General features: G+C 33.7%; 1 protein-coding gene across 1 annotated transcript; it reads right to left on the bottom strand.

Moving 5' to 3' along the window:
• Nucleotides 1-870: 870 nt before the first annotated feature.
• Nucleotides 871-2,518, bottom strand: LOC120166946 (1-aminocyclopropane-1-carboxylate synthase 3-like). Its single transcript, XM_039176097.1, has 3 exons — nucleotides 2,360-2,518; nucleotides 1,979-2,271; nucleotides 871-1,871 (listed from the first exon to the last, which is right to left on the bottom strand). Exons 1-3 carry the CDS (start codon nucleotides 2,504-2,506, stop codon nucleotides 902-904), a joined length of 1,410 nt encoding a protein of 469 aa, XP_039032028.1. The 5' UTR covers nucleotides 2,507-2,518; the 3' UTR covers nucleotides 871-901.
• Between the last annotated feature and the right edge of the window lie 17,447 nt (nucleotides 2,519-19,965).

Here is a 19,965-nt window from a genome sequence, read left to right as displayed (position 1 = left end):
CAGGGATGGATCGAGAGGACGGATATGATTTTTTTTTTAAAATTTAAAAGTATCATATATACAATGGCGGATCCATCGAGGGTTGAACGTGCCTATCTTAAAATCCGATTTTTCTTTGATTAGTTACCTATTTTACTAATTATACACACCTTGAAACCCAAATTTCATTCGATTAATTACCTATTTTACTAATGGTGTCTAGCACGAAATTTGATTCGTGCTCAAACCATTCAAAAATTTTGTGTCGTTAACATTTATGTGCCAACTCTAAAAAATATTTTTGAATTTACCATCGACCATTTATTTTAGATTTTTAATACATTTTCTATTAAAAATATATTTTCGTCATTTTAGAATTTTATAAATTCATCACCTTTTAAAATTTTAAAAATTCACACTAGTATAAAATTCTATGTTCATCCTGATTATATCCATGGCGGCTAAAAAAAACTACAATAAAAACACTTATAAAGTTGGAATTTAGAATTCCCGATGATAGGGTCGGTGGAATAACCACCGGGATTAGTGGAAGAGTGGCAAACGTCGGTAGCTGATAGTGAGCAAGTCACCGTGTATGGCCGGAAAAATATGCATACGCGTTATCAGCTGCATGTCAGTATAGTTGCTTAACATTAAACTAATACAAGCAATTAATAAACAGATTCTGGATAATTATTTATATATAAATTGATGATATGGAATATGGGATTAAGCTAATTATTTACTATAATCGTTTTGAAGAATCCAATAAGATTTCCATGGCAAGTGGAAATCGTAAATTATACAAACACACTTCAAATTGCCACATGGGTTGAGTGCACTCTCTCTCTCTCTGTGTGTGTGTGTGTAATTAATGAATAATTTTGAATCAAAAAGAAAAAAAAAGTAAATTTGACCAGGCTTATCGTTCGTCTTGCTCCCGATCATGGAATGACTGGAACGACAGCCGGAAAACCCAATTGGTGCGGTTCTTTCTTCTGGTGTTCATCAACTCTTGATGGCTCTGTTTGTTAATGGTGATGGAAGCAACGAAGGATTTCAATCGTTGCATGGCGAGTTTCAGTGTTTCTTCGGACATGTTAGCGAAGCAGACATGGAACCAGCCTGGTTCAGTGCAATGACACGATGAACCAGGAGAGATGTTCAGTTTAACATCGTAAACAATTCGTTTCCAGAGCTCCATTTCTGCTTCGAACGTGTCGGAGCTCAAGAGGTGTCTCATGTCGACCCAGCAGAACAAGCCGGCATTGCTGTCTAAGCAGCTGATGCCGGTTTTTTCCAGGCCGGACACCAGCTTGCTCCGTCGCTTTCGGAGCCGCTTGTGGTTCTTCGAAAGGTATTCTTTGGTGAATTTCTTGTCGGATAACATGGCGGAGAGAAGGAATTGAGTTTGTGAAGAAACTAGGCCGAAGCTGGACATTTTTGTGGCGGCGGCCACAACAATGGGATCGTTGGAGTAAATTGCACCAACTCGAAAACCAGGCAGGCCTAGATCCTTTGAAAGGCTATAAACAACATGAACTCTTTCCCATTCTTGACTCTTGTCCATCTTCCTATCTTTCAAAACTTCCATGATGCTTATGAATTCCGGCGAGCTAAACACTGTGCCGGAGTAAATTTCATCGCTGATTAAATGAATTTCCTTGACTGTAATGAAGTTAATCAGTAGGTCCAATTCGTTTCTTTTAATCGTCGTCCCCAACGGATTAGATGGGTTGGTGACTAGCAAACCTTTCACCCTCAGGTTCTTCCTTTGTGCTTCTTGGTAGGCTTCTTCAAGTGCTGATTCTGTGATTTGGAAGCCATTGGAGCTGGTACAAACAATCGGTACAATCTCAGCCCCAGTTCTCCACTTGAGATCTCTATCAAATCTGTAACAAAAATAATAATTCTTTTAATTCTCATGTTTATTAACATTACATGTTTACAACGTCAAACGGTCAAAGAGTTGATGTAGTATTAGTAATTTAAGACATACCCTGGGTAGTATGGCGTAGGGAGAAGAAAAGCTTCGCCTTTTTCAGCGAGGCAAAACATGAGCGTTTCATTCGCCGACGTAGCACCGGCGGTGAGGACGATGTTGTTCGTATCGAAAGTTACTTTGTTTCCTCTTATTTCAGCCATGAAATCAACCAATGCCTGTTTGAATGCGGGTAAGCCATGATAATCTTGGAAAAGAGCAAGCTCTTTGAATAAGGATTGCCCATCTCTCTTGAAACAAGCTGCCTCTGGGTTTTTGGCCAACCAAGACTCAAGAAGATCAAAGCAAAGCTGCAGAAAAAAGAAAAATAAAAAGAAACTATAAGAAAATGCATTTCAAGTTCTTCAATGAAAATAATTTATGGGTTTTATATATTACCTGATTCTCTGCAAGACCCATCTGAATAATTCCTTTAGGATTCTTGACCTCATCGTAAGGGTTCTTCTCATATTCCTGCCATCCCAGGAAGTAAGAAGAATCCTGTCCATGAGAATTACACGTCACTTTCCTTGACAACAGCCCCATTTGATTCCTTTGCTTTCTGCAGATCAATTATAAGCTTTATTTTCCCGGAAAATACTGATTTGTGGAAGAAGAAAGTGATAGTTTTGTGGAAGAAGGTTGTTGTTGGTAATGGCGATGGGAATGGACTAATGGAGCATATATATAAGCGTAGGGAATATTAAAAAATGGACCGTATTATTTTCTAACTAAATTAACTAAAATAAATGTATGAAAACGACGGTTTTGACCATACAGACAGGGACTTGTTTTGATAATCCAAATTAATAAATTTAATTATTTAAGAGATAAAATGTTTGTTTGTAAACACTTTCTCCACCGTCTAGGAGACATCTCCATCTTCTCTACTCAATGTTTAGTTTTACGAGCAATAATCAAAGTGGGGGTAATCGGGCCATCATCTTTCCTTTTCCTTAAGGATCACTTTTGTTCTTGTAGTATATTTAATTTATTATTTTTACTCCTATCGTATTTTCACATTAATTTAACTCTCAAAATTATTTAATTACATCATTCTATACTCTACTCCTAGCTTAAAACTCTAAATTGATAACATTGAACCCTAAACTAATACCCTATAACCTCTAAACCTTAAACCCTAATTTAAGATTTTAAATTAAGGGTAGGGTGTAAAATAATGCAATTGGCTAATTTCGATGGCTAAATTAATGCAAAAATACAATAGGAGCGAAAATTATAAATTATGTCTACCTTAGGGATAAAAATTATCCTTTTGCCTTTTCTTATGCATTTATTCTTGGTAATCTTTAGATTTACTACACATTATATTTTCATTGTCATTCTTACAATGGTTAAAGCTTTTCAACTAATGAACTTTCCGAGTGGATTCAGTTGTTAAAGGAAGTTTATTTTCCTTTGAAGTTCTGAGTTCAAGTAATTATGCTTGCATGGTATATGTATATTATTAATGGTTAAGAAAGATTTTGAATATGTACTACCCTTGTAATCACATCAGACTATTAAAAAAAAGTTTTTTGAATTAAGAGGTCTTCAGAAAACTCCTTCTGTATATTATAGTTTCCAGGATTTCATATCTTTGACTGGTATTATTTTTTAACATGACCTCTAATAAATTCACGTGATCTGTCGTAGGTACATCTACTGTCAAACAATCATATCATCCCCTCGATCAACCTACAAGTAATCATCATGATTCTATGCTTGACATAATCATTGAAGGTCGATATATAAGCCCTCACAGAAGACTAAAAAAGAATATGAATTATTTCTCTCTTTCTCTTTGAACCTCATACCATCCATGATCTTAAGCTCATCATTCTCTCTAAATCATTGACTGCGACTTTTCGTCTAAGTCAAAAGAGGTGACTTCAGGAACAAATATAAGATTTTATATTAGGGAGAATTTATATTATTTTAATGGGATGAACTTATAAAATTTGAATAAGACGAAGATAAATTATCAATAGAAAATATAAAAAATATATGAGAATTTAAAATTTTTAATAGATGATCACCCCAATCATTCTCCCTTAATTTATCACTAAATAAATCGCCTATAACTATCGTAACTCAAATATTATCATCGATAGTTTTAACCAGATTTTTTTAATTGTTTTTAAAGTTTTTTAAATTAAGAAAAAATATAATAGAACAATAATAATTTACAAGAAAAAAACCTTAAAACCCCACATCAACGTATCATCTAATATAAAATAGCACGACTGAGTCACAAAGTCGATGCTACGTTGGACTGTATAGTGTGCATGTATGGACCATATGTTCCCTTTGCTAGCTTCACCCATTGAACACATGTTTGCCCTCCTATATAACCACAAACAGATATAAGATTTTATATAAGAATGGTGAATTTATAAAATTTTAAAGAAAAATAAATTTATAAAAATTTTAGAAATACTAAAATGAGTTTTCAATAGAAATTATAAAAAATACTTAAAATATATAAGAATTAAAAATTCTTAACGACCATCTCCCCCATCCCATCAATCTGTCCCTAAATACAACACTCCTCATTCTCTTTTAATTTCCATTTTGTCTTTTATTTTCTTAGCCCAACATTCTACTAAAACCAAAACACAGTTTAAATAAGATTCCAATTAATTCACTGTAATCAATTTTTGGGTAAACTATGCATTCAATACCTAAACTATCAGTTTTGATCTGTTTTAATATTTAAACTTTCAATTTTTCAAAATTATACCTAAAATTTAGTTTTTGTTTCATTTTTAGTACCAAAACTTAAGTGTTGAAAAAATTGAAAGTTTAGGTACCAAAACACATTTAGTACCTAAACCATACTTAAGTTTTGAAAAAAAATAAAAATTTAGGTACTAAAACGGATCAAAATTGATAGTTTAGACACTAAACGCGTAAAGTTTTTAACGATATGGCATTAAAATGAAACAAAAAATAAACTTTAAGTATGATTTTGATTTTTTTTGAAAGTTTAAGTACTAAAACATACCAAAACTAATAGTTTAAGTATTAAATTCATATTTTACCCTTTTATTTATTTAATTTTTTATGCACTCATACAATTCTCAATCGGTTTGATTAAAGAGTGTAAAGGCCTAGTAATATAAAACGGAATGTCCCGATACAATAAGCAGAAAAGTATTATATTTTAAGGTAAATATTAGAATTTAAATTCATATAAAGTGAGATAATATAAATATTTTTTATTATTCAATCAATTAATAGTTTTTACCCGGATTTTTTAAATACGCTTTTGGTAATCTAATGAAAAATATTAACTAGGATAAATAACATATTTAATATCTAAACTATTATTTTTGTTTTGTTTTTATACCTAAACTTTATTATTTTTTTAAGATCATGCCTAATATTAGTTTAAATTTCATTTTGGTACTCTGTCATTAAAACTTAATTTTGATATTGACATGTTACCATAAGATAATGTCACATCATTATAAAAATATACAAAAATATCAAATTAGTAGTTTTTTTTAAATATTTTAACAGCTAAATTAAATGTTAGGTATGATTTTAAAATAAATAAAATTTGAGTACCAAAATGGAACAAAAAAATAGTTTAGATACTAAATATGTAGTTTATCCTATTAACTATTACTTTATTAAAATGGAGCTCTTTGTTAGTCAATGACAAAAGAAACAACATGGATTAAAAGATTAAAGTTCACTTTTATCTCAAATTTATAATAAAAAATATAAATATAAAACAGTGGATGTTGCACTTTTAAGGAATGAAATCTATTTTGAATTTTAATAAATTATTAATAAATATTAAATATGAATAACACAACCAATTATTATTCAACACATTTGCAAGTGGTGAGTAACCAATTATCCGTCCTTTGTTTTGTATGTTAGAGCTATCTGATTTCAAAGTGTGTTTTGTCGGTTATCATTTTCATTATCACATGGGAAGGTGAAAGACTAAAATCTAATAATAAAATATTGTATAAATATATAATTTTATGTTAGAGAGTGAATTAAGATTTTTTTTTATAAAAAATATGCTTTCTCTTAATATTTGTGTGTTGCTTTCTTTTTTCGCTTTGTTTTTTTGTTTATTTGAAGGCAATTCTGTCGTAATCGTCCCTTAAGCTCGGAACGAGTCTCGACTTATTTGTGAAAAATTTGATTTTTGTAAAAGAAATGTTTTGAACTCGCCATCGACCTTTTGAGTTAGGTAGATCAAATACCACTAAACCGTCTTTTAAAAGAGCTTTTAAGAAAGCATCATTTTAAAATATATATTAATCTACTTGTAACCAGAAATTCATTCTTTTTAGTAATAAAAAAGGGATTCGGGGATCGATTACGCGTGGAGAAGGATAAGCACCACACAACGCCAAAAAATTGGTACCTCATCGATTATAAATTGACCTAATAGTGGAAATCTAAGAATTCAAATATATATATTTAAGTTACGATCCTCCTATTACAAATTCAATCACACAATTTCATTTAATAGGAAATTCTAAGAATAAATAGAAAAGATCTCAGTATTTCCAATCGAAGAGAGAATAATCCACTACAACAAATTTATCATTTTGTGACAAAATTTCTATTATGACACTATGTATAACGTCACAAAAATACTATAACGTCACAAAAATACTATAAACGTGACGTTTTTTTAATTTTTGTCACATTTAGTGATTTATGGTATATCCTTTATGATAATAATGAAAATGGTCACCAATTTTAGTCACTATATGTTTGGAGTTAAAATTTCCCTCCAAAATAATTTGGAGTGAAAACTTTTAATGACATTTAGATTAAATAGTGACGTTATAAAATTGTCCCCAATGAAATTACAATATTAGTGACGATTTATTAATTTGATTTTAATTACCGATGTTGTAAAATTGTCACTGATAAATTTTATTCGTGACAATTTGATTCGTCATATTTTATAAGACAAAAAATGTGTTGTTTTGTTAATGTCACGAAAAATAATTTTAACATGACGAATATAATTACTTATTACAACCTCTTTTATTTTATATGACGATTGTAAAAGACATCATGAGATTATATCACTTATTTTTAATGCAAAGAAATAATATAAAGGACTTGTGAGGCAAATTTTTAATGACATCTTAGATATAACACTCATTTGAAATCTTATTAGTGATGATTTTCAAATGTTTATTTATTTATTTATCAAACTTGTGTGTTCTATATATTTATATGTATACATACATTTAAGGTTGTTTTGTTTAATAAATGTTTTAATATGTATATGCATATTTAAGATCTTTTTTACCATTAAAAATAATCTTTCGTTAATCATGTTAAAGTCGATTGTTAATAAGATAATAATATATGTTGGCCACGTAAAAGAGATTAAGAGAATCTTTTGGGTTTAAATTTGATTTTAATATATTAGTTGTGAAATTCAGATTGAATTGAAAAAAAATTGTAAAATGAATTATAAATTGCTCGGGGATTGAACATGTTAAAATTTAAGACATTTTTGTCATTAAAAAATAATTTTTAATTGACCATGTTAAAATTGAGTACTAATAAGAGAATCATATATGCCAAAGAATTTGTGGGTTTAAATTTTACTTTTAATATATTAATTTTGAAATTCATATTAAAGTAGGAAATCGTAATGTTTTTGTGGTCAATTCATAATATTTGGAAGTTTTGTGCCATTAATTCGAACTCTATACTAATTAAGTACTAAACTTCAAATTTCACCCTTTTGACTTATGTTTCAAAAAATTTAAATCAATTTCCAAAACTTCAGCGAAGCCATCAAGTCAATATAACCTTTTGAACTTTAATTCACCATAACCTATTTTAAATAAATATTATTTAACAAGCCTAAATACTATATATATATATATATATATATATATATATATATTATGGAAACTGGCTAGGTTTTTAGAGATAAAACCCTAGCCGTCATTTGCTTTATCAGTAGCACTAGAACTCCTCCATTCTTGAGTAGCAGTCATTGTTTTTTTAATCGGCCAACCATAACTCGTCCTCCTAATGCCATCTTTTTCTCTGCTCTCCTTTCCTTATCGACCAACCAGTGCTCTTCCTCTGGTCATCCAACTTTATCATCGTCCATCTCTCATCGCTCGATCACTAGAGCCATCACCTTCTCCGGCTCGACCAACCACTATTCAGTAAAACATCGCGAACCCCTTAAACATCCTTCGCCCTGGACCACCCCGGTGAATACCCTCCAGCCTTGTCCAAGGCCACCAAGGCACCTCGACAGTACCACTATGGTGTTCCACCAACGTCCTGTTCCCAGCATTCATTACCACCATGATGCTCCATCAACCCCTTTCTTTTATGTTTTTTCAATTTTATAACCCCCTTGTTTCGTTGTTTTACAATGTTTAAAAAGAAATATTTGTCATATCCCTTTCCATATTAATTTGCCTACCTTTTTCTTTGGTCTAATATAATTCTGAACTTCTTGTATCACATGACATGTTAATGTAAAATCTAAAACAAGAGTTGGTTGTCAAAGATTTGCTCGAAATGAGTGATGTTTGCAGCATGTCTTAGAGATTAATACTTACAATACCGATAATATTAGACTCAAATCTAAACATTAAGTAAATCATTTTCTTATTTTGAGGAATTGGTTCACTTGAAAATGGGAATGGTAGGTCAACCAAGAAGACACTTACAAGATGGAGGGATATTGTCCTTGGATACATTTGTTTTTTTAAGGTTAGATTTCTTCCTAAAAAATTACTATCACATTTAGTTTGTTGTTTATTTTACTTAAACGTGGACATGGAATTGACTTGAAATACGAGTGCTTAATATTAAACCAAATCTTATAATCATTTTATAGAGGTGAGAATGAAGAGCTACGTGTTGGACTACAAAAGGCAATGAGGCCAAATGCCAATACTGCTTCTACAAGTTCAAGTGATCCTCTTGTTGTGCTTGCAGATGTATGAGAGGCCAACGTAAGAAGAACGTTATTCACTATATTACAAACCAATGTTTATTTTATTTCAAATTTGTTTCAAACTAAGAGGTATCCTAGTTTTTATTCTCGATTTACTTGTAATGCAACAAAAAATGAGTTTAATTTCTAAGTTCGTTCTTTGTTTGATGATTTAAAAAATAATAATAAGTTAGAGACGTAGTTTACCTTGTAGCTGTGGGTTCGTCGGGATATCAAGGTCGTAGGGGAGATGATAGATTAGTCGGGGTTAGCTAAAGTCGGGGGACCATCGCGTATGGTGGTCTGATGTTTGGTTCTAGCCCGAGGAGGAAAGCTTTGTATGTGGTGATATTGGTGTTTAGTGGTGTTTCCGACGTCGTGTAAGGCTCGGCCGGAGTAGGATGGTCGCCCAGGTAGGGTGGTCGAGGTCGAGGGTGAGGGTTCGTCAGTTGATTCGGTCGCGGGGGAAGTGTGGAGAAGGAGCGAGAGGAAGAGAAGAGAGGAAAATGGAAAACCATCACGCAGAAATGAGTATGGGAAGGGGGAAAAGTAAAGTTATTTTGGGTTTTGGGCTAATCACGCATCAAGTTCTCCATGTCTAGTATGTTTCATGATTAGTTACTAGTTAAAGGATAAATTATGCATCAAGTCCTCCCTATTTAGTGTGTTACACGTTTTGTTACATGTTTTAGGGTAAATCACGTACCATGTCCTCCTAGTTTTAACGTGTTTACGTTTTGGTCATTATAGGAAAAAATACCTATCAGCCCCCTACTTTTTAGCCTTCCTTACACTCTGGTAACTTATTTCTTATTTATTTCGAATGTTCATGATGATTTCACTAACTTTTAATTTGTCACTATTTTGCTATGTTATTTATTTCTAACTACTAACTTTTAATTTATTGCATATTAATTACTAACTTTTATTTTCTTACAATGTAATTAGATTTTATGAAATTAGGTCCTTGTACTTATTTTTATTTTATGTTTTTTACTTTTTTATTATTGGTTGTTTTAATTATTTTTAATTAAATTTATTATTAATGGTTTTGCTTCATTGTTTAATTTATTAGATTGAATTTTAAATTAGATTAATATTCGAATCAAGCTTAGAAATTAAAATTTCACTTTAGTTTTAATTAGGGAGCAATTCTAGTCGAGTTTTCGCATAAAATGCCAGATTACTCGAATCGATTGCTCGAATTTTAAAATTTATTAATAATTAATATTTACTAAAAATTCTAAGTTTAATAATTTAGATAAAAAAGGTTTTAATTTAATCTTCAATTTTAGAATTTATCGATTTAGGTCTTTAAGCTTTTAGATCTTTTAGAAATCCATATTTTTAGATTTTGACTCTTTAGTCCCCGAATATCGATTAGAATTTTATTTTTTGACATAATTTATTATGATTAATATTAGAGCCTCCTCCACTTTTAGTTAGATTTGAAACTAATCTCTTAATTTAGGGGATAATTCGAGTTGGCTCTCGCTTAAAAGCTCGAGGGACCACTCCGGTTATTGGATCAATAATTAATTAAAATCAAATAGGATTAATATTAGAGCCTACGTTCTTAGGCTTGAGCCCCTAGGTTCTTTAATTTTTATAATTTGACACCGTAGGTTAGAAAAAGCCTTAATTTATTTTTAGTATAATTAGGATTAAATAAAATTTTGCTTGATTGTACTGTTCACTTATTAAGGAGTTAATAGTATATCCTCCGCGATCGTGCTCAGGGGGTGATTACTGGTAATTTCCTAAATTTGTCATCATTTTCAAATCCGCATCATGTTTTCTAAAAACGAGGCAATGTTCGGTTATTAGACACAATAGTTGATATTTTTCATTTATGCTCGGGGTTGAATGCTATCGGTCTCAATAAACGAATACCTTTATCAAACTCTGCATCCTTAATGATTTTTAAATTAAATAAAGATTAAACCCAAAATTTTCGATTTTAAATATAGGGTAATCAACTAGGCACCAATTTTTGGGCGCTTGTGGGGGTGTTAATCCTTCCCCATGGGTAACCGACTCTCGAACCTGATTTCTGGTTTTTTGTAGACCCCAAAACTCATATTTTATTAAAATAAAATGTTTTATTAAAATCACCCAGTTTTTATGGTGTTCCAATCTCACCTTAAATGATTAGTGGCGACTCCTCACATTTTTAAATATTTTCAAAGAGAAAACCCCCGAGTCGGTATCAATCTTTCCCCGCTCGGGCAAAAAACGGTGTTGATAGCTTGGCGTCTCCGCTGGGGACTTTTGTTTTTTTAAACAAATTGAGAGTCGAGCCACGAGTTGATCACCCTATATTTATTATTTGGAAATTACAAGTTCAATCTTGTTTAATTTATGGTTCATTATGTTCTTTCAAAAAAAGATTTTCTCTCTGATTAATGCTTACACTTATGTGAAATATTTAGGATTGTTGCATATCATAGCTCTAAACCCGAGCTCAATCCCAGTTTACCTAAGTAGAGAGAAACATCACACCTCATGAGGAGCATTGGGCTTCCTTGTGTGGGTCTAACAAAGTATCTCTACAAAGCACCCTAAGTTGCCTATCCGGATATCAGTTCTGGGGCACGCTTTTAGTGGTGTGATCCCCTAAGCTGAACCCGATTCACAAGTCTGTAATGGGTCAGAATCGGGGTCAACCTTAGCAGGTTATAAAAATATCTTGGGAACCTTTGCTATAACCCATCCTCATATAGAGAATTTAGTAAGTCTACCCCGCTAGAGCCATATGGATAACCTAGGAGAACTAGAACACATGCGGTTATGACCATTAATTTTCTTTGTATGCTTTTTTTTAGTCTCAACTTTAAGTCATATTTAAGATTATATTTTTTTGACTAATCATTTCAACTAACTTGATTCTTGTTGTCTTGTTTCTACCTAACATTGATTATATTTAAGTCATATTTATTTTCTTTTATTTAAGTCATATTATTGCATTTTTGCATGTATCACATCATTTCATAAACGGTATTGATTCCCAGATTACCTAGTTATTATAAAAAGAGCTTAAGGCAACAATGTCTTCCGATGGGACTGAGAATGCAATCTGTGTTCAGATCTGGTCTGAATACGGGCAGACGTGGTTTAAGAACAACCTTATCACTATCGAAGAATCAATTTTGCCATAAAAGGTAATTATCTGAGCCCTGCATCACACTCAGAGACTGAGAGAGAGCATAGAGATGAGGCTACCAGGAATTGGCGTAGAGACGGGCGTAGAGGCGAGCACAGATTGAGCAGCTCGAAGCACAGTTTCTTAGTTTGGACGAGACTTTTCAGAAACCTTACAACATCAATGGATTCCGTCTTCAAGAAGAAAATGAGATGTTAAAGAAGAGGATAGCAGAGCTAGAAGGAGTAGTGTTGATCCACTCATCCGCACGATAGATAGCCAGACAGTAAAATGAGGCCTTAAAAGCCAAGATTGCTGAGCTAGAAGTTACAGTAAAGAGATGCCATCAGTGAATTCAGCAGTTAGAGAAGAGCCAACCATTGACTAATCTAGAACTTGGAACTGCGCTATGGCAGGCTCAGGACACTATTCAGAGGCAGCATGTAACAATAGAGAGAGTAGTGAATCAGGCCCGTGGTGTTGCTCGTCAAGTTTACGAATTATCTGAAAAAGCGGCAACCTTAAGAGTTTTGTGATCCCAAAATAAGAGGAAGAATGATGTATCATGGGATTGATGATAGAGCTCGAGAGAGTAGCAAATAGGGCAAGATTCTACGTTTAGTTTCCATGTTGATATATTCTCTTTGCCTAAGTGCTTAGACGTTGTGTGTTATTGAGTACTTTTTGTATAAACTAAGTTATTTTGGAATCAATATCGGATTGCATTTGTATTTCTTGCTTTTGCATTTGGCTTTATATCTTACTTGTTTTTTATACGTCTTAACTTGTTTTCTTTTTGCCATTCTCTTTCTTGCATCATATGGTCATGACATACACAAAAAGGTGTCAATTCTGAGTAGTCACCAATTAAAAGGTTTTCACCATAGACAAGGGGTTTCATAATCAGGTAAACTGCGATACTACCAAGAAATGGCATTCGAAAGAAGTTTCTATAAAAATAGGGAGTTAAACGTCCGAAGATCGCATGTCTGATGAAGAACAAAGAGAACTGTAACAAATGAGGGAATAAATGTCCAAAATAATGGATAGAATAATTGTGCTGGCCAAAGAAAATGAGGTTTCTGTGCAAAAAGAGAAAAAACTCGACAAAATAAAACTGTAACACAAGAGACTACTTGTGAACAAAGTGACCCAAGAAAACTTAAAGAGCCTTGTACAATCATTGCCCGCATCAATAAGTTATCAGGAGGTACAAAAGAAACAATAACAACTGTAAAATTTCAAGGAAAGATGGAGGAAGAAAAAACACATAATCACTTCAAACGGGAGACACGCCTCATAAATGACCGAGAGGTAGGAGGGAGTGAACCTGCCTTTGATCTTGTTCCTATCGCATATGGAGATTTGTACAGTAAGTTGCTAGAAGCACGAGAAGTGACCCCGCAGTATGTGAAGCCTCTAAAACCTCCGTATCTAGAGTGGTACAATACCAATGCCAATTGTGAATATCACGTAGGAGCTCAAGGACATTATATCGATATATGTGTTACCTTTAAACGTCGAGTTTATTGCCTAATAGAGCTTGGAATACTGGAATTTGAGAAGGAAGGCCATCCTGGTTCAATAATCGAACATCTGATCAAAGTAAAGCCAATGAAGTCCAAGGACAAAAACGTCAGTGATAATAACCAAAATGAAGAGCATTTACTGAAATACGAAGCTCAAATACATCAGTTGCAGAGCGAAAAGGACACTTTGAACAAAGAATTAGATGCCATGAAAGATGGTTTTTTACAGAATCAATCAAGACTTCCAAAGTATGGGTTTAGGCAATACCCCGGAGGAATGAGCAAAAGAGGCCTCTAAATTGAAGAGTGATGTTGAACGACGGAAAAAGAATTACAAAATGCACGAAGGACGAGCTAAGAAGTACTCTCGAGATCTACAGATTGCAGAAGGCGAATGTAGGGCAGCCATACAAAATTTGGGGCTTTGGAAAAAGAAGAATGAATTATGGACAACCGCTTTCATCGACTTAGAAACCAAGCTAGAAGCTAGTAAATCTAAAAATAAAACATTGACCGAGTCGATAGTTGATTGTAAGAACTTTGCACGAGAACTTTATGACCATTTTGAGTCTTTTGAGAAAGAAAATGACCAATATCGCCTACAGCTCCAAAAGTTAAAATTTAAACTGGAGAAAAAAGAAAACATAGATGAATGAGGAGATCACTCAAGCAAGCAATGTGGCTTACAAGTTGGTCGAATTAGCCGCCTTTGCAAGGGATTGGAAGCAGATTGATAGCTCAACACCAGACCATGTCTGGAAGATAACTTAGCTCCTAAATGAGAAAGAAAAAATAGGAGTTAAAGCTATTCATTATCTTTATCTTGGTTATTCGATGTACTGAAACCTTTTGGGATCAATGAAAATCATTTTAAGATGGTTACTATGGATTGACACCTTTCTTTTTCATGCATTGCATTTATTTTAAGTTTTATACATTTCTAATATAAAAAAAATCATCAGATTAATTTTTGAAAAGGTTACATGACAGTAATACCAAGATCACCCATATACATTTCTATTCCACTCTCGATGGATAAGAGGTTAGAAGAAATAGAGCAGTCCCAATAAGAGTTACGGGATCAAATGCGATGTCAGATGGCCACGCTGCAACAGAGGATGAGGAGTCAAGCCTTAGTCTCTCAAGAAAATGTATTGGGTCAGATGATTGGAGTATTGGCTACATTGGTTGTTAACCGAGAAAATGTGTCTGCTGAAAGACGTCAACAAATTGGCACATCAAGGTTGGTTGACCACCCTGAGGCATCATATTGGGATAAGGGTAAGGATCTCGCGGTCACCGAGCATGTCAAAGCAAAAAATTAAGCAGTTAGAAGGGTCGATTGAGGCAATAAAAGTTGGAGAGGTATCCCATGAAAACTTAGACGTGAGAGAGCTAAGCTTTGTCCCCACCTTGGTCATTCCCCATGAGTTTAGGGTACCAAAATTTGAAAAGTATAATGGTACCAGTTGCCCTTTAATCCATTTGAAGATGTTCTATAGAAAGATGGAGGGGTACTTGAATGACGATGATTTACTTATTCATTTCTTCCAAGACAGTCTTACTGGACCAACAATGGTATGGTATAACCGCTTGAGCAGAGAGAAAATTAAGAATAGGTCGATTTAGCCAATGCTTTCTTGGATCAATACAAATATTTCAAAGACTTGGCTCCAAATCGTCAAGATCTTCAGAAATTGAAGATGAAGGCTACTGAAGGCTTTATAGAATATGCATTGAGATGGAGAAGCATGGCAACTCAAGTACATCCTCTGATGCTAAAAAAGGAAATTTCACATATATTTCATAGCACCCTTCCAGACCCTTTCTTTGAATTATTGCTTACAGATTCAACGAATGATTTTGAAGATCTTGTGTCAAGTGGGGAACAAATAGAGTATGTAATCGCCAAAGGGAATTTGAAGACTACCTCCGAAAGACCAGCTACTCAAAAATCAAAAGATAAGGAGGTGTTCCAAAAACCCATATCAGAATTATTCTCGCATATTGTTAAAAGTCAACATATCACTGCAAGATCGATGAAAGTAATGTCGAACCCTTCTGGTCTTAGTTATGATGAAGACAGTGTCTGTGATTTCCACATGGGGGCATCTGGGCATTCTACAGGGAGCTGCGGTCCATTGATGAAAGAAATAAATATGCTCGTTAGTAATGGAAAGTTAACTCAAGAGTTGGTTGAACAATGGGTGATGAAATCGAATGGAGCATCAGAGCGCAATATGTAACATTTGATCAAATCAAATTCCATTGCATCAGATGAGTAATGGGGACATCCTAACTATGCAGAAATCATTTCATCCATCATGAAACTTTATGTCATTTGCATCTTGTTTGAACTTGGTTTTGTCTTTTTTTCTCAGCTTTTTGAAAGGATTTTTAAATGAACTTACTTCATTTTCCAAGGTCATGAGTAGTAAATCAAGTTTTAATCTTGTAATTCTTTGAATATCAAATGAATTAAAGGTTTTTACTATTTCATTAATTATGTATATTTGACAAGTGGCAAGATTAGACCTTCCATATCCCATCCAAAGCCGAAGGAACCATTGTTGGGTTCCTTACCCGAAATAACACAATGACTGAACCTTGACATCACTTCCCCAGAAAATAATAAAGTCATGCCTCTGTCCTCCCCGAGGCACCGAAACCTGTACTTTATCTTCCCAGACAGAAATAACCTTTCCAATAACATTACCTTTTTCATAATTATGACTTTAAAGTCACACATTTCTCTTCCTAGACACAAAACCAACATTCATTTTCCAACCTCAATAAATCCTGGGGGGCGTGACAAGAACCTTTCCTGCAAGAAAGACAAGATAGAGTGTTGCGGATCAAGTTTTTGCAAAAGAATTCGAATAATTGGGGCATACTAAGAGCAAAAAAGAAGAAGAAGAAATAAAGGGAATCATTGAAATAATTCTATCATGCATTAATTACATTGTTTTTAATGTAAATAAGGTTATTCCTGAATACTCGTCCCCTTGAAGATACATCTTTTACAAAGACTTCCATATATGAGATGATGAACGAATTTGTTTCATTTATCCTTTAAAAACATGAATATATATATATATATATATATATATATATATATATATCTTGTTGTCCCCTTTTGAGCCTATAGTATTTTTCTTCTGATTCAACCCTAACCAAGGATCACCCTCCACACTGGGGGCAAAGGTGAAGGACATCTGCTCGCATGAGTGAAGATCATCAATCCAGATTTTGCCACAGAAGCAAGTCATGATGAAATGAGAAATAACGAGATACCGCAAGGTGGACCAAATACGAAGCACTCAAAGATCAGATCAAGTTGATAACACATAGAGAAAAATAAGATATATATCAAAAAAGAAAAAGAAAAAAAGAGATAGTAAAAGAGGAAAAAAAAGAAAAAAATGAAGATAGAGAAAAAAGGAAAAAAATAGAAAAAAAGAGAAAAAAAGAAAAAAGAAGAAAGAAAGCCGATCAAATATTTCAAGACGGGCGGTTCAAGGATTTAGAATCAATTTTCCAGAAAATTAAAAAACACCAATAAAAGACGAACGAGCATATTCAAGTCGAGCATGACGAGATTGAGGACATCAGAACGAATTGATCATTAGTTCAATAACCCTTAAACACTTGTTTGGGCCTATTTATCCCTTTATTTCATAATCCTGAGCCCCAGCCTACGTTATGTACCTGAAAAGTCCCTTCTAATCATACATGGATTTCTAAGTGGAGAGACTATCTTCAGATTTCATTCTGCCCCTCAGGGTTAATTTTATTTGCAAAAATTTGTTTTCTAGAATTTTTAATGCATGATAGGGAAAACTAATAAAAGGAGGGTTCAAGACGTATAATTTTCAATGACATCTTGAAACTAAAGGAGAATTCGAGTTGAAAACCTGAAAAGGAAGCTCGAACACGAAGATTGTCAACCGCTGCACAGAAGAACGACCTTATACATCATTTTGATACATCACTACACAACTAAAAGGTGCTCACGAGGGCTGAGAACTAGTGAGCATTTCCAGAAGAGAAGCATGGCGGTTGCTTCATCAGATTAATAAAACGCCAGAATTAACGAGCAAGAAGCCAACTTGAAACACATTACCTCCCCAGATTAACCCGAAACACATTACCTTCCCAAGTCAAGCTAAGCCTTATATCAACTTTAATCTTTACACTTTTCAAATGTATATAATTTTTGAATGATTAAAAGAAAATTTGACTTATTTTATATTCAATGAACTCTTGTTTTACAATTTGTTTTGATTGTAAGTCGGAAGAAAATGACAACACTTCTAAATTTTATTCAACATTTTTTCACATTTCTAAAATAAAAGAAAAGAAAAAAAATATTTTCAAACAGGATAATCTCAAGTGAAAAGGTCCTTGAAGCTGGTGAGGCTCATTCTACCTCTATTGAAAAAAGACTAAACGATGCAAGAACAATGAAACATTTCTTGAAAGCAAATAGTCCGAGAGATAATAAGGACTAGAGGATAGAACTTCTAACACTTCTTTGTGACGTCGTCAGAAGTAGATGATCGCCTTAGTTGAGGATGGCATATATCCCAGCTCATGAAAAATGAAAGACAGTTATGACCACTTCTTAATTGTCCATCTGATTGTGGCATCATGAAGAGAAACCCTTAAGCTATTCGTTAACATTACTGGTTAGTGATACAAGAGCAAGACCATTCGAGATGAAGATTTTGGCACAAAGAGAGCCATGAATACCTGCATTGGGGTATTACCTAAACAAGATGTTGTTAATATCACAAGATTCAAACCAAACATACATGGTGAACGACCCCTTCCGCTTGGAGTGCCAGGGTTGAAACATTAACACAAGTGGAGCTTACCCAGAGAAATGAATCAGTCATGCTAGCCAAGGACTCTAGAGAAACAATTCTGATTGAAAAATTGAGTCAAAGACGTGTAAGGTCCCCAGTCATCTACATAATCGCAATGATAATTCAAAGGAGGAAACACTTCTTCTAGAATCATGTTGAAGAAGCAAGACAAAAGATAGAAGATGAAAGGGATGTGATTGTTCCAGAGGATTAGTTTGACCATGCTGATGTTAGGGGTAAACTCCATACAAGAGTGATCAAGTGAAGGAAGACTGAGATCTCCATTTTGAAAGAAAAAGATGATTATTGAAAAATATTTCTGCACATAAGAAGTCATGCATTACATTTAGATAAATGTTGCATTCATAGTTCATGCATCAAAGCATATCTTTATAGATGTTTTCAAGAAAAAAAGAGAAGAAAAAGATAGAATTCAAGCCTTAAATAAAGGGAATTATATTCCGATTGGCAAAACCTTAAGAATTGAGGAGACCAATGTAAGAAGAATCATTACTTTGATGTGGGGGAACGTTACCCAAACAACATGATATTTTCAAAAGTTTTTTTAAGGAAACTAAGCCTGATTCTCAGAAGTTTCTTGATGACGATTTTCAATGAATTTTTATAAGAAGCTAAGCTCGAGGGACCAGCGTGATATGTAGGAGTTCTTTGATGACAACTAAGAAACTAAGCTTGATTTTCAAGGGGTTCTTGATGAGTAAGTCCTTTGGGCCATCAGTAAGTCTTTCGAGCATGATACTTAAATCCTTCGGGTCATCTATAAGTCTTTCGAGTAAGATGATAAGTCCTTCGGGCCATCCATAAGACCTTTAGGTAGGGTGTTTTCAACATTTTCGATACTCGATTCATCACAAATATAGTTGAATCAGCAACACCTCACTCAAGGGACAAAAATTTCTAGTAGAGAATTCATAATGAAGAGCTTGTTCAATCTTGTACTCGATTCACAACACTTCGAATCAGCAACGCCTCACTAGAGGGATCATCATTTCCAGTGGAAAGGCCAGGATAAGAAGAACACATAACTAGAAGAAATGAAGATGAAGACTCAAGCATGAGAACGAAACAAAGATGACATCATTTGAAGCAAAGACTCGACGATTTCACAGAAGAAGAAGAATTGACATTTCCAGTGAAGATTTCGCAGCGTGACAAGAAGAGACCAAGATGAAAAATGGTGCTTTATTATCTTTGCTCCATTCCCGTTCCACAACAATGAGCAAAGAGAGGTAGTTGTAATCATCATTTTTAAAAATTAATATTTACAACAAAAGCCCAATACCGACCCAAGGCCCAACCGATCCGACCCTACTCACCTAACCCTAGGCAACTTGATACCACCCAGCCTGTCTGCCACCACCGCCCCTGCTAGCTGCTCCTGTAAAAGAACAGAAACATCATCACACACAAGTTGTATTTTTATAAATGCAAAAAATCAATGTAAAATGGCTATAAAAGACGAATCATAATGTAAGAAAAGG

The sequence above is a fragment of the Hibiscus syriacus genome, unplaced genomic scaffold, assembly GCF_006381635.1.
Source record: "Hibiscus syriacus cultivar Baekdansim isolate YM2019G1 unplaced genomic scaffold, ASM638163v2 tig00111650_pilon, whole genome shotgun sequence".
In the NCBI taxonomy this organism is placed as follows: Eukaryota; Viridiplantae; Streptophyta; class Magnoliopsida; order Malvales; family Malvaceae; genus Hibiscus; species Hibiscus syriacus.
Note: the sequence above shows the minus strand (reverse complement) of the source record. Positions and strands in the feature narration are given on the sequence as shown.

Excerpts from the sequence above, each read along its gene's own strand:
- LOC120166946 (XM_039176097.1), bottom strand. The coding sequence starts at position 2,506 with ATGGGGCTGTTGTCAAGGAAAGTGACGTGTAATTCTCATGGACAGGAT. Across the intron at positions 2,272-2,359 it reads TGGGTCTTGCAGAGAATCAG|CTTTGCTTTGATCTTCTTGA; the intron begins GTAATATATAAA and ends TTTTTTCTGCAG. Across the intron at positions 1,872-1,978 it reads CCTACGCCATACTACCCAGG|ATTTGATAGAGATCTCAAGT; the intron begins GTATGTCTTAAA and ends TTTTTGTTACAG.